Source organism: Neodiprion pinetum, chromosome 4, assembly GCF_021155775.2.
Source record: "Neodiprion pinetum isolate iyNeoPine1 chromosome 4, iyNeoPine1.2, whole genome shotgun sequence".
NCBI lineage: Eukaryota > Metazoa > Arthropoda > Insecta > Hymenoptera > Diprionidae > Neodiprion > Neodiprion pinetum.
The window spans coordinates 43,506,198-43,530,891 of NC_060235.2; the positions used below are offsets into that span (position 1 = coordinate 43,506,198).

A 24,694-nucleotide genomic window follows, 5' to 3' on the forward strand; every position below is an offset into this window, starting at 1 on the left:
TCACGTGCAAACCATTTTCATACTGCAATATGACCTAACTCCAACGTGACGTAACGTAACGTAACCTAACCTAAACTAACCCAACTGAACTTGACTCACCTTATCCGGCTCTGCCCTACTAGAACAACTTGGCGTTACTTAGATTGCATAGCGTATTACGATGAGCCTGAATTTGGTAACGTTAACGTAACGAAACATCAGGGAAAAATTCATTGCGCAATTTTAGAATGACTTTCAAGTAGTTGGCCCTGCACAATATGAGTTTATTTTATTTATCATGATTTTCTAAATTTCAGACATTCTCGAAGGTGCGAAGTAAAGAGTTTTCCTAAACATGCATCGTTACAGTAACGTTCCTAAATTCATTCCGGTTCATGTGTTACGTTCAAAATTACCCTTTAAAGTACATGCGTACATGGAAAAATATGCGGTGTAGAATAGACTATTCGATAAGAAGCTTCACGATTTCCAAGGCAGTACAAATTACCCTTTCGTGTGTACGCCTCTCTCCGGAGAACTATTGAAATACTTGTATGGCTGGTACTTTGTACCGTAGTGCACTGCTCTTGGGGGTCAATAGTACAAGTTCCCTTGAAGGCGGCGTCACTTGCGAAAATCTCAATGGTCGCCGTTTTTCAGCAACTGAATTAATTAATTCTCTGATCAAAAATTTCATCTCAAACAAAGCCAGATTCAACCTTATACACATCCCAAGGTAGATCCCGAGGGACTTAAGTCCGCCCGTGTTGTTTGCTACGCAGGTTAAATACCTAGATGGTAGCAGACAACAGCAGTGGCTTTGAATCGGTCAGAATCTAATTCAGGAGATGTGCATAACCCCGTGCATCTATTAATTATTATTAGAGATATCAACAGGCACGGCATGATGGATGGCGGCATACTTTTCTGACTTTTTCTTGAAATTCTCAAATCTGCTGACCGATTTTTCACACTTGCTTCAAAAACCACTATTTTATTACACACTTCTTTCGTGAAAATCTGTCAAAGCTTGAAAAAAGTGTTTCAAGTACAATTCCGCTATCTGATTGATGTTGATGAAATTTACTTTCATACTCTCTGCTACAATTTGGTTTCGAGTGCAATATAATAATTTCCAATTTGACGCCTTTAGATGCGGGTGATCATATCACCCATATACTCTTATACAATAGATGACAAATGTCAAAGCCTTTCTCGGGCGCTCTTGATGCGCGGTATAATTTCTTTTCAACGTTAATTACTTTTATACAAAACATAAATTTAAAAACTGAGCTTCGAAATTCTAAGTTTCGAACCCATGACTGTTCCACTACCCCTAACGTTGTCTGACGGTTTCTTCAGAGAAAAAATGAAAAAACAACAACAACGGACGGATATGACTGCAATCTGTGATTTATCTAATGAAGTAGCAGATACTTTATTATTATGTAACTTGACAAATAACAGCTCACTTTTCTTAACTATTTTCACTCCATTTTTACACATCATCAATGTCCCAATGCGATGTTTTCACCATAATCCAAACACTGAATAGTCATCATGCCTGAGATCTACCACTTCTCTTCGTAATTGATAAAAGATTCGCTACCCCCGCGGCCGGATGGAAGGGAGTGGTGGTTTCTTCCGGCCGCTTCAAGCTCGTCTTTGCTTCTATTGTTGTTGATTATCCACATGCGATGTAGACGGAGTGTATCTGATTTTAAGATGAGACTTCTTCGAAGTAGAACCTGCGATCACAATAGTTTTCCTGCAATTCTCACAATCAGTTTTTAACCGTATTGATCTTCAAGTGAGTGTATTATCATTTTCTCTCCTGTCTTTTTGTATAAGAGCCTGCATTCATTATAGAAAATCATAATCAATTTTCAATTATTTTATTTCTCTTCCAAGAGCGAGAAACTTGGACATCGAATAATGAAACCTAAATATAACTCAAGTACGAGAACAACAGGTGACAACGGATTTGGACAAATTCACACTTCGTATATCGTATGATAAACATTAAACAGACAGCATATACAAGCAAGCGAATATTGGCAAGCTGCTGTCACAGTCAAAAAAAAAAAAAATTGCTCTGTACAAGTAAATGGCATCAAACTGATTTTCCTAATTTTTTTCATTTGACCAATCATTCGTTGTATTCAAACAGGACGTAGTAACATTTAATAAATTTACCAACTAGGTATAGAGAGTATATAATACAGAGTTGCTACTTTCGTACGATGTAGCATTTATTTCTAATATTACCGCTTTTCAACATCATACACGACCAACCCATAGACTTATAAAGATAGACTGAGCGCTCCTATAAGAGGCACTGACAATTACATATAAAGGACAGAGATATACCGGGAGTACTGCTCTCTCTTTTCAATCGGCGTCATGGTGGGAGACAACGGAGCAGTGGAAGTGGAACAGCTATAGATATTAGGCGCATGATTTCGCCTCATTCTCCTCTACCGCCTCGATCCCCGCCGCGAATATCGTCAGAGAGAGAAAGGAGTACTCCCGGCATATTTCTGTCCTTTAAATGTTTGATTCAAGCGGCTCATAAGAGCGCTCAGTCTATCTTTATAAGTCTATGGATCAGCCTCGCCTGCTGCAATTGCAAAACGTTTTCTTTTTTCACAGATTATTCATAGATGGAGTATAAGGAATACAAAAGGCTATCCGACGACACAGATGATCTGAATAACGATCGAGATAACCGGCTACTATCCGAGATGCGCAGCCACGAGCCCTTAGAAATAAGTGACGAGAGACGGAATAATATTAGAAACGACGAAGACCTTGGCGAAGGGATTAAGGATGAGGAGTATTCGACTGAAAGCGAAGCTGCGATAAGCGGGGAAGTTGATAACGGAGAGACGGGAATTACATCGGATACCCGTCGCGACAGGATATTGAATGGCATAAATGGGAAGATTGTAAAAAAAGTGTCCGAAGATGTCGACGAGGTTGACGAGGAGAACAATAAGGATAAACCGGACGAAAAACACGATAACGAATCATCGACAACGACAACGGCATCGTCAACTTCGACCTCCGACGACGAGTCCGAGACGACCTCCGAGGAGAAAGTTGAGTCATCCGATGGAAAGGGGAAGGGTTCGCCTTTGAAAAAAGAGGAAGCTTCAATCGCTGATCACGTTGAAAAGGATAAGCCGAAAGGATTCAGCGAGGATGTCGCAAAGGATGTGGGAAAAAATGACGACACTACCGACGAGAGTGACATCGAGGATGACCTTATATCGGCAATCAACTACAACACGATCACTTCTCTCGCTGCTCTCAAGGACATGCTCCAGTCTTCCGGCGAGGATTCCGACGGTGTTGATAGTTTCTTTCACCATTACTTCTTGTCCCACGTTAATCGCCTCCCCTCTCGTAATCAAACTCACAGCCCTTATCCCTGGGGAAGACGACTTTCCGAATGTCGGGAGGAGGATGAGTACGAAGCTGACGAAGGTGAGGCCAGCAAAACGATCATTGCACAAGATAACGTTCCACATACCTCGGGTGTTGTCATTTCATTCTTAATATTCGCATTATCCTCAATGTTAGTCTTTGAGATGTATTGATCAATGATCATGCTTCAATACTACAGAACTATTTGAATGCCACATATAAAAAATATCGTAAGACTCGATAACTTTGAATATAAATTTACCAGATCATTTCAATGAAAACTAACATTACTTCACTTGAAAAGGTGCAAAATTGTTGAAAAGTTCTCTCGAAATGTTTCAGGCAAAAATGCGGAGAGCGCGGCGAGCGGTTCCGCTTTGGCAAAGAAAATGGAAAGATCATCGGACAGCGTGAGTTTGGCGAAGACCGTGGGCGACAGCTTGGGCACGATATCTTCGTCGAGCTCCACCTCAGAAAACTCAATCTCAGAGCAAACGGACCAAACAGCAAGCAACGTGATCACGGAGCCCCAGGCTGCGCCCCAAGTCGTAACGACTAGCAGGTTTACAACTTCTCAGACCTCGACGCCGTCCGCTTCAACCGTCACGTCCCCAACCTCCGGTAGTAAGCCACCACTTCGCCGACGGCACACCGCCGGTCCTGGAATGACTTTTCCAGCCACGGATCCACCAAGTTACTCGGCTAGCATGACGTTCTCAAGGACGAGTCCCCTTCCCAGTCCGCATCTTGACAAACGGTTCTTCGACTCTAGCCTCATAGAGATGAAAAGTCAGGCGAGTAGTTCTAGCACCCTCGACTATGACTCGAACGAAGACATATGGGTACGGAGGGTGGATTTTGTTCAGGAACGAAAGCGTCGGGTAAGTCGTGTACGCCTTTGTCAATCATCGATACCCAATAGACTAGAATTGCTCGGATGCCACCGTTGACTTGGCCGGATATGATCATTAATATGAATTTACCTAATCCTCAACACGATAATTTATTGAAATTTCTTTGTGTCTAAGTTTGCATTTTCACCAATTCTAAATCCAAGTATAGGATCTCTCGATTATCCGTGCTCAATGCAAAAACTAAGACTGTTGCGATGTAGTTGACACACTTTCTTTGAACTGTAACGCGTATTTCAGGCATCGCGGAAATTGGCGCACCCACTGATCCACACCGTGATCCTATCATTGAACTGACCGATCGTATAACGAACGGTATTATGCTTTCTCAGCTTGATATACTAACTAAAAATCGTTACGTGTAGAAGTATTATTGTTGCCAATACAATCCTACTCTGATCCCGCGGTCAGATTTCCATCACTGAATCTTTTTGAATAACAATTTCAAATTGGCTCACAAATACGATATTAATGAGAAGATTAAGCCGGAAACGAGCCACGAATGGGTTCTTATCCGTGTATATGTGAAAAGTGGACGGTAGAGAAGAAAGGAAAATTAAGGTGTAAACCGTTGCAGAAATGTAGCTACAGTTCTCTTTTTTGACGTAAGCTGGATAGTGACCTGAGTGTAGATTTAATTGAATAAATGAGCAGCAGATTGATGACTGGAAAAACTATTTGTTCGAAAAGAGTTTGCAATTCCGAATCTGCTGATGCTGGTGTATAATTGCATAGAGTGCACAATTTTTCGTGGAAAGATAAATGAATATGAATGTATTCTGGATAGTCTACATTTGACGATCTGTACAGAATTATTACGACATGCCGTTGTATAGGTAAAACTTTTTCGTAATCAGTCGATATTCAGGTATCGACGGCAACCTCGTTTCAAACATTTATCAGTAACTTTTTAGACTTTGATTGAGCTGTACGTGTTCATACGCGTTAATTTGCGGAACAGCCTGGCTTATTCCAACTGGCCACAGCACCGTCAATCACATACTTGGATTTCTCGTAGCAAATAACGTTCCAAGCTACAAAGTAGTCAGTGATGGTTACTGCGGTGAACAGTCGTCTCGGTAGAATCCGTGAATACGTTTTAATGACTTGCGACGATCCTCAGGACAGTTTACAGTCCTACAAGGTTTGAATTCTTTGTTGTAGCTTCCATCAGTCCGCAGTGATTAACGCTTACTCGTCCCTTGTCAAGGTGGAAAATCATTATATTGCATCGTCGAAGAAGTGGTCCGATTTTTCTGTGCTTTTCTGCAGTCATTCTGTTTTTATCGCTCATTATCGTAAAACTTCAATTTTCCTGTCCTTTGTTGTCAGAGGAATGTAGGGATATCTTTGGTAAATGTGTATACTTGAAATAATGACAAACCATATTGTGTACTTGTTGACAATTGACCTTCAGGTGTTAACAGACGGCTCTGAGAATTGGGGCAATGTGGCTTGCTTTTTGCACACCCGGATATTCGCATTCGATCATATTATCGCCGAGAATAGGAGTCATACAAAATAAACCAACTTGAAACCTGTTAGGAGAGTTAGTTTGGCTTTAAGCTCGTATACATTATTAAATCACTCGAGTGTGCTCATTTTCTTTCTGTGTTGATATTCCTCACATTCAAATGAATTGATTTATTGTTATTTGTGTCCGATGATTCTCTCTCTGGTAAATAACCAGCCTTCGTATAACTTATCTTTTAAGGTCATCTGATTTTTGTCCGGTTGGACGTTAGTTGATTAGGGTCGTAATTATTATTTATCGTGATTTGGTAGAAATATATGAAATCTTAACATTTTTTATTGATTAACTTTGCATGAAAGGTGCGAGGTGCGACTTGCGATACGCGATAGAAATCTGTGGGCTTATATCTTTGTATTGGAATTATGAAAACTAAATACTTATCAGTCTTTATTCTTCCTCTATATTATCGTGCTGATCAATTCTCAAAATCACGATATGTTGGAACCATATCACGATATGAGAAGATAATCCACATACATGCGGAGAGTGAACGTGACGTTGCGGTGCGATATTCAATCGTACCCATACGTTCTCGGTTATAATACAGAAATTGTGTAGAATATGAAAACATCACACAACAGTCACAGGAAATACGACACAGTCTAACCGGAAGCGCTCCAGTTTCTTTAATATTATGAATTCAATGAATAAACGTTGTGGGAACATATTCTTCGAGTTCGATATTGTTTCGTTATGCGAGAGAAAAGGTGATTTTTTCACCAGTTATATTATACTCCACCCTCATTCCCAATCATTTAATTGGCCGACTTATCGTTAGCTAGTAAAGTATAACGCCAAAAATTCCAAGCTGATCAATTAGTGGAAATTAATGTGTCCAAATAAAGATAACGTAGAACAACAGGCAAGCGGCAAGTAACACCGGATCTTGCGCGACAGCAGGAACGTACACTATAGCGCGTGAAAGAAGGCAATGCGCCGGCAAACGCGATTCCCGGCAAACTAGGGATCAGTAAAGCTAATTCTAAAACGGATCTTCACTATCGTGCATTGTAGAAGCATTATCACGGTTCTAGAATAAAAGATTCGTCTTGCCGATACGTAGAAGCATTGAATAAATTGGATCTCGATCGATCAACAGCGATGCAATTGGGAACCGAAATGGGGAAAATCCATGCAAACAGCTTCCTAGACGTCAGTAGGGAAAGTAAATTCATTTAGGTCAACTGGAATACGATAAATGAAGCAGAAAAGAGTCAGAAAATCGCCAAAATATAAGTAATCAAGCCAGTAGGCTTAGCAAGTATAGCAGCAGGAATGTAGATAAAGTTTCTTAATCTTTTCGAAGTAATGGAAGGCTATTCTCGGTCGCAGGTCAAGTAAATAGGTTTTCAAAATTATTTAACGTTTCGGCCTTTGAAGGGGGGCCCTCAGGCGCAAATCCGGGGGGGGGGGGGTTTGCTGTACATGTGTAATCATTTTTCTTCGGCTTTGAGAAGAATCAGGTCTTCAAATGTTGGCTCATTTTGATGAAGCAGTATTGCGACTAATATTTTTTTACTAATCCAACATTACCTCAAAATATTACACACCAATAAAATAACGGACGTAGAGGGATAAGCGGGGTAAAATACCTTTCGCGAATATGTGAATGACAATATATTTTATGGACAAGTAGGTGCACATACGGAAGTTGATGTTGCGACAGTAAACTTTTTCTAACACATTCCGAGCGGCGCATTACGGGCTGAAATTCTCCAATATTGCAATTCATTGCCGCCGTAACTGGCTAGGGAGAAAAATTTGCTGTCACAGAATCAATTTCTGTATGTGTACTATTGAAATTAGGGGGCTATGCTGGTACCAAAATTCTTTGAGTCGAGAAAAATCTATTAGTTTCGGGTTGGCTTCGCGAGAAAGAAATGATTTTGTGCTGTGCTATTATTTTTGGTTTTCTCCATATCCAATTGATATTGAGGTCTGTTACTTTCAGGATTTTAATATTTTAATAGTACCTACTTATCCATAACACGTCATTCAGATATTCGCAAGAAACATTTTTACTCTGCTTTTCCTTTTAAAACTGGCCTTTTTAAAACTATCTCACAAATGTAAAATGTGGTGACATCAATATTTTAATGAATATTTTACTCGATTTCTAGTTTCAATAATTAATTAATTGAGTATAAAATAATATTGCTTGCAATGTATTGCTCCATGAAAACGAAACTTTATAGTACGTTTTATAAAATTCTTCATTGTTCAATTTACATTACTTTGAAATACATTTATGAAATCAATAAAAATCTTGAAGTTTCATGAGTTGTTGAGGGATTACGAAATCGCAATAATTTACTGTAAATTAGCGAGTTTTAGTAATCTCACAAAGGTTACTTAAACAGTACGCAAGACTGGGGCGAGTTGGTACACGGGGCATGTCATTCACCGTGGTTTTTGGGAAAAACAAGCATCCGAGAAACTTTGGAACTTGACCAATTTATATATTTTTAAAAGCCGACCAAACTGTAACCCCCAGCCTCCTTAATTCACATGTGACACTGATAATGTGATTTCTTTGGAAGTGCAGTATTGTATTGATCATGTTCATCATTCTCTCTGGTATTATGGAAAAGTTTCAAATTCACTGCATGCTTGTTGACTGATACGCATATATCTATCTATACACATATGTATGTAGTTTTTATACACAGGTCTTCAGCCAACGCATAGCGGACTTGAGAATGCTGGTGCATAAAGTCTGACGTAGGCGTTGTTGTCTAGCTCGATCATTGTATTGTTGTATTGTTATCTAGACAGTATCACATCTTTGTGGAACTTGTCAACGTCATCGCTAATTATCCAATTTCTGAGTCCCGCTTTTGTTTGCAAGGTCGTCGGATGGCCATAACGAGTAAATACCTACTTCAAGTGCGTATGCTTGAAGATTCGGACATAATCATGTTTATCAAAAATTACAGCTTCCCTTAAGCTTCCGAAGCGAAAAGATAATGGAAACGAAAATTTCATAGTATCAGATTACCAGATTTATCAGTTACAAAACATTTTTTCTCGTATTCGTCGTGATAATACTTCCAAGTTAACGAAATGAAATCCCCGGCATCAGAATTTAATTGGTGAGAATGAGATACAGACGTTGAAGAAATTGCGGGAGTTTTTCTAAACAATCTCCCCGAATAAGTATAATCTCATCGTTGACCATAGAGTAACCTTCACTCTATTCGATTTATAGGCAGCCTTATAGATGATGAAAATATAGACATGGCGTGAGAAAATATAATCATGAAAACGAGACATCCCCTGATATTTTTTTGTGATGCTTGCAGGAACTTGGTTCGCAACCATTGCCAACAATCGTAACCGAAGATACCGACGTATCTGGTCAGTCCGGGCAAGATGAGGGTCACAGACCACGTGCTGGTAAGTATATACCAATACCGATGCTTGCACCGTGTATACCTGCTCAGTTGCGTATTCGACATATTGCTGCGATAGTGTTGAGATGCAATTCTATGGTACTCATTGTACTCTCTCCCCCAAAATATACTAAATTGATGTCGGCATGTCAATCTGTTTTCTGTTAAAATATTGAATATTTTGAATATATACCGCATGCGTACATATTAGATATACCTAAGAAGTATTAGAAGTGCACGCAGACCGCAGTATCAACTGTTAATTCATGAACGTAGTCAAGTGTACTGACATTGGATAATACTACTATCCATGTGATTATGATTACGTTCAAACCGAAATAATTCTGCACAAGGAGAGGTGTAAGCTAAATAGATCGTTTGCATGAACCGTAATCCTTTTTATCAACTTCAACTGCGAGTGAAACAAAATGAATGATCCAATAAATAAGATACAACAAATGCTTGAAAAAATTAAACGAAATAACAGCAATAAAGCCGAAGTAACAGACTAGGTGAATATGTCTTTCCAGGTACCTGGGGATCGCATTCGAGGAACATCAGAAAAGCCTCAACAGGCAGTGCCCCAGGTTCGGGTAAATCTACACCATTACCTCAGCCTCACAGTGATCAATTGAGTTCTTCCTCCGGTTTTGTCAAAGCTTCAGGGCGAAAGTCCGCAAGTACGCGATCGGGGTCAAACAGTCGTAGCAACAGTACAGAGCGTCGGAAGAGCGGCGATGACACAGCGAGCCCCACGAGAAAACCGGCACTTTTCGACGCCTTTCGACCGCGGAGTAAATCGGACGCCAGTAAAACCAGAAAACCCAGTATTATTACGAATATGAAAAACGCCGTACAGGTAACACACTATATCCTCGTCAGTATTTTTTTCTTTACATTGTTCCGACTTCAAATTATAAACGTATGGATGTTTCAAGAAGAACTGTGTGAGGTGAATGTGCGTCCGAGTAATGTAATATTCTCGGAGTACTTTGCGAGCTTCGTTTTCTTTTAATCTCTTATAACGTCTGTATTCAATTTGTTGCAGCATTCTTTGCATCGGAGTGCTCACGTTAGTTCCTCTTCGGACGTAACTTCGGAGAAGGAGCATCATCACAAAGATCATAAGGACCAGAAGGAGAGCAAGGACTTGCAAAAAGAGGGAGGCAAGGAGCAATATTCGCGGCCGCGGGCTGGATCGGAAAGCAGTCGGAATCCTGTCAGCAAAGTGATGGATCTCATTAGACATCGAAGTCACAGTGTCGTCAGCACGGAAGACAAGCGGAAAGCGGTGAGTTCAGCTCACTTAAGTGAAATTAATTGAAGGTATACACTAGGGTGGTCCTTATTTGGGGTGTTGACGAATTCCGACAAGTGCGCCCCCTAGACACGTTTGAAATAAATTTAAAAAAATGTGTGCGAAAACGGAGCGCTGTAGTCCAATTAGCTAGAAGACGTGCCTATAAGCTCGTTTTGTTTTTCATTTGAATAACATGGGATTTTCAGACTACTTCAGTCATTATGTTTTTGAGTTGTCCCCATGAACGCAAAAAATTCTTTTTTCACATAAATCTGTTGTTCATGGATCTCGGAATATCGTAAAATCTTTTCCGATCCAAAAAAACAGACGGCGATCAAAACATTTTAATTTTAATTATTACTTTTTAAAAAAGTATGAAGTATAAACGATGTGTTTTGAAATACACTAATTGAAATACATATTTTTTCCCACATGTACAATTATTTTTTTTTACAAAATTATGACGTAGATAAGACTGCCTTTTAATTGGTGAAATACTGTCAAGCACCAAGCGGCTAAAAAGAGGTATTCTCACGTTGATCAATTTGCCGTCGTGTATAATATCAGGGGGATGGGGGGGCGTAAAGGTTGTGATAACGACTTGTGGAAAAATATACGCGTAGTTGTACCCATGAACAACAGATTTATGTGAAAAAAGAATTTTTTAAAACATAATGATTGAAGTAGTCTAAAAATCCCATGTTATTCAAATGAAAAACAAAACGAGCTTAGAGGCACGTCTTCTAATTGGACTACAGCGCTCCGTTTTCGCACACATTTTTTTTTCATTTATTTCGAACGTGTCTAGGGGGCGCACTTGTCGAAATTCATCAGCACCCCAAATAAGGACCACCCTAGTATACACGTGTCTCGAGCTAGGCATTGAGGAAATAAACGGACATGCCCTGAGCCGGAATACGCGTCTGCCTTGCCGACGCTTTGCTCGGTCGATTACCAACTAGACGGGCGACATTAACGTTCGTTGGTAAGGTTTAATTATTAAGCAAGTCCGATTGAAATCGTGGTATTAGAGATTCTACTGCGTAAATGCTAAACGCAATCTGCGTCGGCCTCAGATCAAGTGTCTCATTGAGATTGTCCGAGCGATGAATGTTCATAACGCATTGGTATATTAACTTTCAAAATCAGCATCTTTTTTTCACACAATATTTTTTTGTGTATGCGAACATTGATGAAATATATGTTTCAAAATTGCAAAAAAATTTAATTTTGTTAAAATATACTTATTAATACTCGATTTTAAATTTAATCAATTTAGTAAAATAATACTCGTTTCGTGTTATTGTAACTTTGGGTTACGAGAAAATAAAGATGTTCTCCGATAATAGAGCAAGTGCAGTGAAACACAGAAAAATAAGAGGCGAATTCGTTTATTCAAAGAAATACGTGGTCTCAAGTTAACGTCAAGAGAAAGACTGTTTTTATAATAATATCGTTTGACGCAGTAACCTTATTCATTTCGTAACATGTGGGGGGCGTAACGGGTGGTTTCACCCTTCGCAACAGTATTATCAAAATATTGTATACACACCGGTAGCTTCAACTAAATCGTTTCACAGAGTTCACTAAATCCTGCGGTGGGTGGGGATTCGTAAAATTTACGAAATTTAAGATTGGATCAACAGAGCTATTAATTTATTACCACTATCAAATATGTTACATCTTAAATCTAACAAAAAATTTTATCTCAGTGGCAAAATACTCTCTGTAACGCGTTAAAAATCTCTTCTCGCGAGAGAAGTAAGATTAGCAGTTAGTCGAAGGAGCTCCAGGAATCTGTCTGACTCAATCAGCAGAACCAAATCATTCGTCGTCTAATACCATTGAACCAGCCTGCCAATTCACAGTGGCATATTTCTTTGCGATTGTTCGATGTGGCAAATAATTCATCTAGCACAAATTTTAACCATCAAATTTTTCTCTCAGTGTACAACGAAGAAGTAAAGCAGAGCCCAGCTGACATATGTTATTTATTCATTATAGACCTTTTTGTATTTACACATATGGAAATTGATCGTGCGGCAGCTAATTTCCGTACATGTACATGATTACTTGGCGGTGGAATCCACTCAACTCCTCTCTGACCTATCTGATAGGCACACCATGCGCCATTATATGCTATCGATCATTACTTATTTTCATTCATTTTCTCTTCACACTTTTCTCTGGAATTACTGCACTACGGAATATTTAAGGCTGATACGGGACGGGGTAGCTAACATGTTTACGCATCAAAAATTACGTAATTTATATAATTAATATCGCTAGATTTTTTTACATATATTTGTTAATAGTAAAAAGGTCACTGATATCATGAACGTAATGAATTTCATGTCTGAGTGAAATTTTGAAATTGGATTTTTCGGTGATATGTGGAGAGACTGATAGAATTCGGTGACTCTCACAGCCATGCATAATTGCTTTCTTCCTTCGAAACCAACATTACATATATAATTAACCCCTAAAAATTTCAAGAAAACTCTCCAACAGGCGTTAGTCCCTCACCAGGCAAATCATAAATTAAAGCTTCAAGTACGTTTCGACTCACTGAATTTTAAACTAATGAAAAACTTGTTTACGTTTTATTAAAATTAGCTAATACTAGAATATTATAAGTCAAGGATTACTTTACGCATCTAGTAGATTGAGTGCCTTTGGCCGCCGACCAACTATTAGTGATTCAATTGGCAATTAATAAAGACTCGAAATAGCATCTCCGAAATATAGGCGTGATTAATTAATTCCTGATGATAATTCATTTGAGTATATATACCTGCATTCGTGTATACGGATGCGTAAATATTATGTATATTTTTTGATTGCCTACTTGAAAATCACTGGGTACAGTGATTCCATAGACACTGCTCACAGCAAGTATATCATGCGATATTCAATACGTAAGCCATGCTAGATTGTGCGTACGTTTGGCGGTTTTCACTGTGAAGAATGATATTGAGGATTTAGATTTGAAGCGCGTGAAAGAATTATCAAACGAGTGATCTATATTTTCCTCGTACAATTGGGTCAAAAAATAATATACCTCTATATCAGCGAGCAGCATCACTGGCACAACGTTAAATCACGAAAGAATCATAATATAATAGGTGTTGAGGCAGACTGTACGGCTGCGCACTGGTGTTGAATAGAAAAGATAGAATACCCCAAGATGGCTCTTTCCCGGCGTTACCCGCATTCCCAATATTTATCGAAATCAATCTTCGTTGCCACGTATATCATTCAAACTTCGGTGTATTGATTATACCTGTGTTCGTCGAAAATTGAAGTAATTTGAAAAAATAATAATTAGCCAGATATGAATTGAAAAATTTTTTGTACCTGATACTCGGCGGGAGTTGTGGGATCTAGGAAAAAATGGAATAAAGTACGCATTAAATTATATGATTATCTATATTGTTATAATGAAAAATTCACCGATTTTCATTATTGCACGCATGACGGATAGGTATGTGGTCATTTATCAGGCTTCTTCGAGATCATTTTGAATTGGAAAAACTATATTTCATTCGCAATGACGAAAAATAACTCGGTATTGAGAACATGTCTATCCGATTGTGGTGTAAAGAGAGAGGGAGAAATCTTTGAACTTTCTTCTCTGCCTGATAAGTGACCACAAACCCATCACTTGTGCGACATACGCTCTACTGCCACCATTCTCTACACGTACTCTATCGCTTTCTTGCTCGTATGGTCATTAGTTAGAAATTCGTCCTTAAGCCATACAAGTTGGACCAGGCATTGTCTATGCTAAAGTGTTGGGAGGTCTACCGCCGGGTAATGAGAAAAAGACGGAAGAGGCTAACTAATGCGTCAGGGAAGGAAGCTACGCCCCCCTTAGGAGAGTAAACGTTGCCAAATTTGAGACCAGCGTTGCCACGTTTGTGTTCCAAAGTCTGTGCAATATTGTAAAACTGAATCGCAAAGGCTTACGAGATTTTAAAAGTTAGCACGCACGAGACGTTTTCGTAAACGTCTGTACATCGTAAGCCATCCCTGTCACATTACTTTGGAACATCCCTACCACTCCGATGGTCCGTACCGATTTTCTAAATCATAGTCTAATCGTAAGGTCTAAACTAACCCGTGTGACGGTCGGCTATCTTCGGTATAGTTTGGTCACGTTCTACCACGTTCACCTCTCTGCGCTCCCCTCTATAGCCGGCAACTTCTCAAAGCTTACTCGCAGTAGTGGCTCAAGGGGACGTCGGAGTGTTGACGAAGTGAGCAAATCGTGTTTTACATATTTTTTTGCTTTCCAGAGTAATAAAATAGCTTCAAGTGTTGGGAAATGATAGAATTTACTAGTACACTTATGCTTCCGTTGTAATTGAGAAAAGTTCGCAAACTTGATGTGAAAATACCGAAAACATAGAAGATTCAGATATCACTATCATACCATAACATCAAAGCAAGTGAGAATCTGTTGCTAGTATGTTGAGTGTTTCGTAAACTTTTTCACCTTGTTTGAGCCAACACCACATCATTTCGCAGTTTGACACGATTTCGTTACTGTGTAGAAAAGAAAACTAAAATATGATTTGGTTACTTTGTCGACACTCCCACCTTCCTTTAAATACGACCAGCAATTGAATTTTAATTTTTTTGTTTTTTATCAAGTAAGATTATCGGGGGCAAGAGAGAGGAGACGGGCAACGTCTTTCTCCCTTATTTAATATCCGCTATGTCGATATCCCGATTAATTTTCATCCATTTCTCCCCACTTTCATGCCAGTAGCCAATATCCTTGATTTAGAGGGGGGTCATTCAACGAATACGTTCACTTTTGAGGAGGCCGTGGATAACTATGATATGATCATTGAGCTGCGGCGACGGCGGCGGCGGCGGCGGCTGCGGGAGGGGGGGGGGTCGCTTTATTATGTGACATTTTAGGGGGGTTGAAGTGAACGAACCAATATCGTTATATGAGGGGAGGAGGGGACTAAAATCTATAAAAGAATTAAAAAAACAACAACAAATCGAACATGCTTGTCGAATGTCCCCAGAATGAATATCCATGTTCAACGATGTTCCCGTATCTGCGACGAAAATACCCACTTGCTTTACAATATATATACTTATATCAACTCATTCAAAATGCCCAACCGATGTTGCGTACCAGTTTGTCACAAAACAAGACTTCCAAGGGTGCTCGTGTCGCCCCGACCCACCCTCTAAACAATTAATGACGATAAGAATGAAAATGTGCAACTTTTCGAACAAATGGAATGATGACACTTCACCATCGAATGTAGCGTTGTTCAAGCGTGATGTAGTGTGTGTGCTATACGCTTCCCTGCAACACCCAATCGGATTTTTTTTACGCTTACGGAGCGCATATTTACCTCCCAAAACTGACGAAAGATCCTCACGTGTCGTTATCTTGCTAGCGTTAATTGGTGCGGTTGAACAGTTGTACAAACAGTGCCAGACAGATATGTAGGTGAATAAGACGCGGTAATAGCCGTCCGTCAGATGTGAAAAAAAAGTAAGCTAGACCAAAAATTTCTTACAATTGGAGGAATCTGGACATTCACTCGTGGGCTGTACAGCTTCCGACCACTGTGGGTTTTCTTCCTCATTCTGCGCCACCTCTTTTTTTTTTTTTTTTGTCTCGACACATGTTTGCGGAAGCGAAACGGTAAAGAAGGAATAAAAGACACCTTGCCTCTTGCACAATTTATGTTTGTCCGCGAATTATACCACCGAGCTGAAGCTCGTGGTCTGGCGTAGCGTGGCGTGTTGCGGTGGGAGGAACGACTACGGAGACAGCGCAAGTTTGTAATTGTCTAGTACACTCGCAATCAGTTCCAGTTCAGAGTCGTCGCTCAAGCGTTGCGGCACTCGCTGATCGTGAGCGTCACTCTCCTCCACGCGGCGACTTGTTCACTCGCAAAACCTGCGTACTGTTCAATGACAAATTGCTTCCAACGTTAGCTTGAGTATAAGCGGCCGCGAGTGCGGGGCACGCGTGTGCATTTTCTTTCATCACAGTCACCGACTCAGCCTTACTAAAAATTTACTCGCTTCATTTTATCGCGGTATAATATAGTAGTGATATACGAGAACACGATTGCACGGTCCCAATACAGTATATTATAAATATGCTATATTATACAGACTTTACACGTCTGTTATGCGCTTCTACGCACATCGTTGTGATATTAAACATGTTGTAATATTGAAAAATGGCTACCGGTTCGCTGGTATGCCGCGGTACTTGAGGAAACTGTTGAATGACTCCTTATGATAGGGGAACTACATACATATTACCAAGTATCCACCTGACACGAGCCAAGAGGTGATGCACATAGCCAATAGACCGCGAATGCGGAGACTCGCACTCGTCACTGCAGCGTAAATGATTATATTCGTGTAGTTCAAATGTGCCTCCTTTGATAATGGTTGAAATGTATTTTGCCGGTGACCTTGTCGTTGACTCGGCTTTATTTGTAACATAAAACCGCAATTTCTCACCGCAACTTCTACGAGCTTAGATTTTTCTACACTCACATTTACGTCCAAATCACGCTGAGAAAAATTTCATTTGATACAGTAACTAGAAAAATTCAACAAAACAGGTATCGTTAAAACAAACTGTTTGAATATTGTTGGAATTACGAAAAACGAGGTACACGAAACCATTTTGCGCTGTTGTCGAACCTTTTTTTGGTTATTGCAAAGCAAAATCAGTTTGTTCGGTTTACTGTAATTTTTTAGTTAATCAAGGCTTTAACGTCAATTTATTCTTGCACAAGCATTAAATTTTCGCAACGGTTAAAAGAAAATATAGTAACGGTGATCGTAACGAGAAGGAATAGTAACGGATACTAGACTTTCTGGTAACAGCTACAAAAACAATTTTCACTTTGTACCTAGAATTATATTCTTCGATTGTGGTAAAAAATGAAAATAGTCAAGGACTGAGGGGTAACCGGAACTAAAATGTATTGTACGACCAGGCGAATCGTTGCAGGTTACAATCAGGTGCTAACCAGCTAACCCTTCACCTGCAGTCAGACAGTACAGATTCCTAAACATCGTTGATGATGCTCCACTCCTTACATTCTCTATCGGAATATAAATTTTTCCAATCTGCATGCATAATCCCATTACTCACGTTGAAATAGTTACAACTCGGCCGAAAATGAAAATCTTCACGTCGCAGGAATTTTTTTGTTTTATCAGTTACTAATCAGGTGTACATATAGGTGTCGAAAAAGTTATTAATATTCTCAGTGCTAGACGACTCAAACTTGAAACTTACATGTTATATATCGTATACGCGTGTGTATAATTAAGATACGTATGCGGTAAATCAATTAGCATTCGTTATCCGTCAGCTAAGTGACGCACATCCAAACAGTGTGTAATTTATTCGGCGGTCATAGGAATAACTCTTGAAGTCTGGAAATTCTACCGAACATAATGCGTACAGGTGTAAAAAGTATGCCAAAGCGGAACCGTTAGGCATGAAGATTTGCGGTCTAAGCTCATGTATCACACAAAATGCAAGCATAAAACCATATTTCTGTACCCCTATGATCTACTCATAACCAATACCAGGGTTGCGAAGAAACATTAGCAAGTTGTCAAGAGTAAGAATAGTGTCAAGCCTGGCTGATAAAAACTGTGGTGTGGAAAAAAAACCTTATACAAACAGTTATGTCGTTGGATTATGAATTTTCACCGTTCGTGACTGCACATAGTGGTATTATTGTGTAGAATAACGAAGCTCAAGTTAGTAACGTTAACGAAACGATATATCAGGAGAAAAAATCATTATTGAACTATTTTAGAATGACTTTCAAGGTTTTGGCTTTTCAGAGTCAGTGTGTATTTTGTTTATACTCGTTTACTAAATTTCGAAAAGTCATAAAGGCGCGAATTAGCGATTTTCCCTAAACGTGCAACGTTACAGTAACGTTATTAACTTCATCCTAATGTATAATATCCATCCCGGGAAGTCTTGTGAATTATTCGATGAATTTTACATTTACGGTATACAGAAGCGGACAACTCACTGCACAATGGTTCACGCGAGAACCACCTGTTTCACAAGACTCTCGCGGTGTCTGTGCAGAGATCTTGGAGACCCGTAGGTCTACGTATCGTCTATGTAAGAAGGTAAGGAAATTTTGGGTGTTGCGGTCAATTTTCAATGTAATATTTTATTAAGATTGTTCGGTCGTGTACGGCCGGCCATCATCGGTTGAAAAATTAGACTTCTATTGACGTTTCTAGATGTTGTGTGAGGGCGCGTGAGCGGAGAAGTCAATAATATACATACATAATTTATGTAATATAATATTATAGTAATGTAATACGTAATTTACATTGAAAATTTACCAAAACACCCAAGATTTCGTTACCTTCATATTCTTAACATCGGTCGAGAAAACTTCATCGTATTGTATATAGGGGAGAGGCGGGCAAAAGAGGCCCTGGCGGGTAAAATCTGTCCCCTATACAATCAAATGGAGTTTCAAAAAATGCCGATAACGCATGAAATTTATTTTGAGGCCCAAAACAATCAAATTGCGTCATAGAAATTGGTCCAACGCTATTCCTCCCTCAGTGGGCCCATTTTACCCATCTCTCCCCTAAATATTATTTCGAAGTACGGCACTTTAATACCTACTTACGCTATTTGCGATTCCTGCTTCTTCTCTTCACAGGTTGAGCTCGAAGCGATGGAATGAAAAAAAATCATATAAGATAACAACGAAAATCCGCTTGAGTGCAATCAATGTACAGTAGAAAGAACGTTATAAACTTGCATCGCTACAATCTGGTTACCAATGGGCATGTGTTATCGATGGTGAAACACTCGGCCGTATCATTTCTCGTCGTATATTCCTTAAAATTGCGTCGCATATTCAGACGTTGAACACAGCTTGCACTACGTTAAAGAACTAATCGTAATTCATTTTGATTTTTACTTATCTTTGGCTTGTCTGAACGCGTATGTTGACGAGTTGCCAAGTACCTGTACGGGTACCAGGTACGCACAGCTGTTGCTTAACCAAAGCAACGCGAGTATGTACGGAAATTTATACAGTTGTTGTAGCTAGAAGCTATGTAGAAAATTGTCAGCATGAACGCGCGGCGGGGGAGGGGGGGTTATGACATCCTTAAGTCTCATTTACACAGCTGTTTCACATCTGTTTAATCGCACGACGACGACTAGGCAACAGGATCTCGTTAACAATTAGAATAGTGGCAGGCAGGTTTGTAGTGGGCAAAAAGTCGGTACAATAAATAGCGATAATTTTGAAATTAGCAAGACCAAGTTAATGCGCCTACTGTACGTATTATATTGTACGATTGCAATATGCGTAGGTATAGACTTGGTTGCCGCAAGTAATACATTGCTCTGTGACGAATGCAGCTGTCTGTGGTCTCTGTAGCGGTGAAAAAATTACTCGATAAAATACCGTATTAGTTAATTATTCGGCTATCGTGCATGAAACGTCGGTGCGGATACCACTGCGTCTTCGTTATACGAATCGCGTATTTACTTATACCCTCGTCAAGGAACATTAGTTTACCTAAAACGAGTGCTTTAATATTTCATCGGTTTTCACAACGGCTTACGGAACCAGCTTCCGGAAAAAATAACGAAAGATTCGGTAATGAACGGTTTATTTGTCACATAAAATGGGATGCGTGCGTATACTCCATCGTAGCTCAGGCATTTAAATTCTCTCACTGAAATTCTGATATTCAGTGTTTAACATTGATGTAATCTATAGACAGATTCAGCAATCTACAAACTTGTACGGCGCACAACACTCCTTCAGCGGCTACTGAATTCACCCTCGAAAGATTTATAATAACAACCGCGAACGGCATGCAGGGTTATCGTACAGCGCATCAGAGATAGATGGACTGCTGATCGACAGAAGGTACTTGCCGAACATTTCGGAGAGTATCCCAAGAACCGAATCGAAAAGAATAAGGGTCAACAAAAATTTAAGCTAGATTCTTTAATCACTGAATTTGACTGTAAGTTTCAACTTGAACTGAATCAGGTATGAGATTGTTGCCGACGTGAAAATTTGAAATAATGGAAATTATCACCTGTATCTAATTCTATACTTTGACTCATAAATAAGTAATCAGTCTACTCAATCCTTTGAGACTGGGATGAAGAAAGTTCTGTCCCGATTAAGTAGAACGACCTCGGTTCTTCATTCGGATGGGATTTACGGTTCATTTATTGCTATCACACAGACGAGTTCATTGCCGTAATTTTACAAGAAGCGGCGTTATAAAATAACTTGAACTTAACAAACAAGAAAGACAAATTTTTGCGTCCTACGCACTCAGATATAACGGTGTAAAACCACGGTCGCACACACATCACGCTTACTACGCCTTGCTTTTTTGTTAACCGTCACCTTAGCGATGATCGTACGATGTAACCTGGGGTTACCAACAATGCGATGTTTGCAATGGAAATAACCGAGCTGTTTAGCCGTCGACGCGACAACGGGGAGATATAAATATATTACATCCAGAACCTGAAATGGGTCAAGTTTCAATTTAATTTCGCTTTCTTCACTTATTTCATCAATCGCAGTATTTACCGTATATTCTCACCATTTATCAAGCCCCCTTTCAAAACCTAAGGAATGAGAAATGGTCCAAAGGGTATAACCGCATGGCTTGCATTTAATCGTGAAACTGCGTAAATAATGAAATTACTCAGCGCCGGGAATGTTTAATTATTATTCCCTAACAATAAGACACGCATCCCCAACTGAATAACATTCTGCTTTGGAAGTATTTAATGTAATCGTTGGATCTAAGTGATTATTGGCAATATTGCAACCTATGGAAAATTTTTACACTACTTGCACACTCCTAATGTAATACTAAAAAATTGTTGATAATTCAGAGGTATTCGATGCCGGCTTTTCCACTTCCTGAGGCCAAATAGTAAGGTCAATTGGATTTGTATGAAACTAATTAGAAAGCACATAATATTAACAAGTACACATTTGTACGTATCCTGATGAGACAAGGTGTGTACCAACGTTAAAGAAATTGGAAAGAGCGGGGAATCGACCGTGATTTCTTTTCTCTTAATTCCCTATGGGATGACGTATATACTTTTTTACACACATGTATGTGTAATAGTGGCGTTATATTTTGGCGCCAAGGCTGCGACATCGATCTTTCACATCGTACCCACGCGCAACTTTTCTCATATCACGAGAACGCTGATCAATTATGTCACGGTTTTTGCAGCAATTTTGACTGACACATAAAATTCCTCTCCGTATGCTTCGATCAAAGTTCTAAGAATAGGCATAAAACGTTGAAGCAATCCCGTTGACACGAATTATGACAGCACGGCGGTAGTGTTGACTACACATCAGTGATAATTGATGAGCATACTCATCTCTTAATTGTGTTTAACGCGCTGTCCGTCAACTTCAGGGTACTCTCCCGTATGAACTGACGTTACATTTATACTATCATCGATTGTCTTCCTCGGTGAAAACACTGTTGAGCTATGCGTAGGCGACAGAAATTGATCTGAGAGAGACCTTTTCAAGGTTGCAACAATTCTTAGAGAAATTTAAAATTTGCCGTTATCATATAGTGCGTATGGTTTAAATAGACGGGGCACTATTGTTATACAATCGCGTATAAGGTAAAAATCGCCATGTAATTGTACTGCGGAATTAGTACTGGTTTATGATACCCGATCATACCGCGAATCACTACTGCATCAACGTCCTTGCAGTTTTGGTTACAACTTAACTGATACCTATCAACGCAAGTTTCGACAAACGGTGTCAACGTGTCGCAAGTGCTGTGAACTTAATCAGAGACATAAACTGCGACGGTGTACGCCCCTCAATTAAAAACATGTCGTCGTACTTTCGTTGGATCAAAAGTGGCAAAAAAGATGGCGATTATCTTGGTGTTAACAATAAACCTAGAAGTCGTTCTTTGGATTCCAGGAGCCTGGAAGCATCCGGTGTCCGTCTGATCTTGCAAAATGTAATTTGAAACCTTTCCTGCATTGCCACTTCTACTATACAGTACTATCGGTAATAGGTGAACAGATGCCATCCCCACCCCCCTTAAATACTTATCCTTAAATGTTATAAGGGGTTTTCTGTCACCCCCTGAATTCGCTTCGAAGTTTCAACTGTCACAGTACGGCCAAAACAAGCAGACTCCTTCTTACACGTCAGCGCTTACCATTTCGACTACCCTATCTCAAGGCGTGACTATTTACTGATTATATTCTTTTTTTTTTTTATCAACTTGTAAACAACGCGAATTATTTAATGCTCATCACCTCTTACCATCGCTTCGGGCGTAAAATTGTCCGCGTCGAAATAATTAGTGGAAACAACGGTGTCTTGAAAGAAAATTTTCACACGCAGTTTCGAGTTTACAGTATTGAAAATTTATTAATGTTGATTCTTGGTTTTTTTTTTTTTTTTTTTTTTTTTTTTTTTTTTTTTTTTTTTTTTTTTTTTTTTTTTTTTTTTTTTTTTTTTTTTTTACAAATGCGTGCACTTTGATTATTTTTCAATTTTTCTCCACGGTTATAACAACTGTCGATGGCAGAACTTTTGAACCATGGATTAAAGCTTTCCTCCGAAACTGAATAAACAAATAAAAAAATGATAGAGTAATACTGACATATCCACTTAAGGCTGGTGGTAGTGACTTTTACGCTGCAATTGGCTCAACGGATATCCACCTACAAAATGGAACATATTATATCGCGACGCGACGCAACGTTTTAAGGGATGGATTGCTCTGTACGCTCCGTCCTCTTCTATCAAGTACTGACTATGCATAAAAAAGAGGCAGAGCCAGCCCCGAAACACGCTCCTTCGCTCCCTCTCGCCAGCGTTTGCTTTTTCGCCTCTCGTGCGCAGTTCATTCTATAGGTCTTCGGTACGACGCCACTGCATAATAATTTAGGAGCTTGGCAACGTTGCAAGCAGTTGCGAATGACCACGTGGGCAGGAAATTTGCGGCCATACCGACGGAAATGCAGTGAATACGTTTACTCTGTAGCGCTTTGCAGATCTTCCAAGCACTTGCACGCAGCAGCCTAACGGAAATCATTTAGAATCTAGTTATATTAAAATTTTCACTCGGAAAATAATAATCCGTTCCGTAATTGGTCAGTGACGCATGCACGACTTACTCTGTGTGGAAACGAAAGCTTTAATTTGACATGTAGTTAATTAAATATGGTCCAACCCAGGCGGTATGCAGGAGGTACCCTCGTTGCTACGCGAATAAATTTTTTTATGCTAGCCGCGCGTTTGGTCACTGCATTAAAAGTTACTAGGATCAGTGACTCTATTCTCCCCACCAACTACCGTATAGGGAATGCAGTAGCGCGCGGTCACGCTTCGTTCCGTCAACAAGTCCCGAGCGTGATCATTGTGAATTCGGAGATGATAAATCATTATGGATAACCCAGCAAAAACAAGTGATTCTGGGCTGATGAGCCAGACTGTATACCTCCCGGCTTCAAACTAGTTTCAAGCTAAAAATAATAATAATATGAATAATAATAATAATGTCATTATCTCATTGGCACTTTGGAAGCCCAATGTCAAATTCGTAGTCAGTGACCCAAAATACCGCACGGTACCAATTTTCATTCGAATACGTTCATCCCTTCTCGAGATATCATATTTATTTAATTTTCTATAAATTTGGTATTTAAATGATTCAAAAAGTGCTGAAGCAATCAAAGTTAGAATCTAGTCAGTTCTAGTTTGGAAAAGCCGCGTCCGTTTAGACCAAAATCATCAAAATCCGGTAACACACCCACAAATACACACGCACGCACGCACGCACGCACGCAGACGTCCATCTCAAAATGTTTGGAGGCGATTCCTTAGACTTCAAAACTTTTCATATTAGGGGTGATTACGATACGACCTTTTTTCTCTGAAAACATCGAAACAAGAAGTTAAAAAAATCAGGGGATTAACAAACTGGGTTATTTAGAAAATTTTTTATTTATTGGTTTCCGAGAGGCCACACATTGGCAACATAAGTTACCGAAATCATCCGGAAGTTGTAAATACTTGACAATATTTTATTGCTTTCTCTG

At 39.5% G+C, this 24,694-nt stretch overlaps 1 protein-coding gene across 6 annotated transcripts in view; it reads left to right on the forward strand.

Annotated features, from left to right (window-relative positions):
• SNF4Agamma (SNF4/AMP-activated protein kinase gamma subunit) overlaps positions 1–24,694 on the forward strand; it is a 78,378-nt gene that overhangs the window by 10,229 nt on the left and 43,455 nt on the right. For all 6 annotated transcript variants that reach the window (XM_069135001.1, XM_069134998.1, XM_069135003.1 and 3 more), the window contains exons 3-7: positions 2,632–3,468; positions 3,751–4,289; positions 9,156–9,249; positions 9,776–10,104; positions 10,294–10,536. In XM_069135001.1, the coding sequence (XP_068991102.1) occupies positions 2,643–3,468; positions 3,751–4,289; positions 9,156–9,249; positions 9,776–10,104; positions 10,294–10,536 (2,031 nt within the window). In that variant the 5' untranslated portion in view covers positions 2,632–2,642. The remainder of the gene's footprint in view (positions 1–2,631; positions 3,469–3,750; positions 4,290–9,155; positions 9,250–9,775; positions 10,105–10,293; positions 10,537–24,694) is intronic.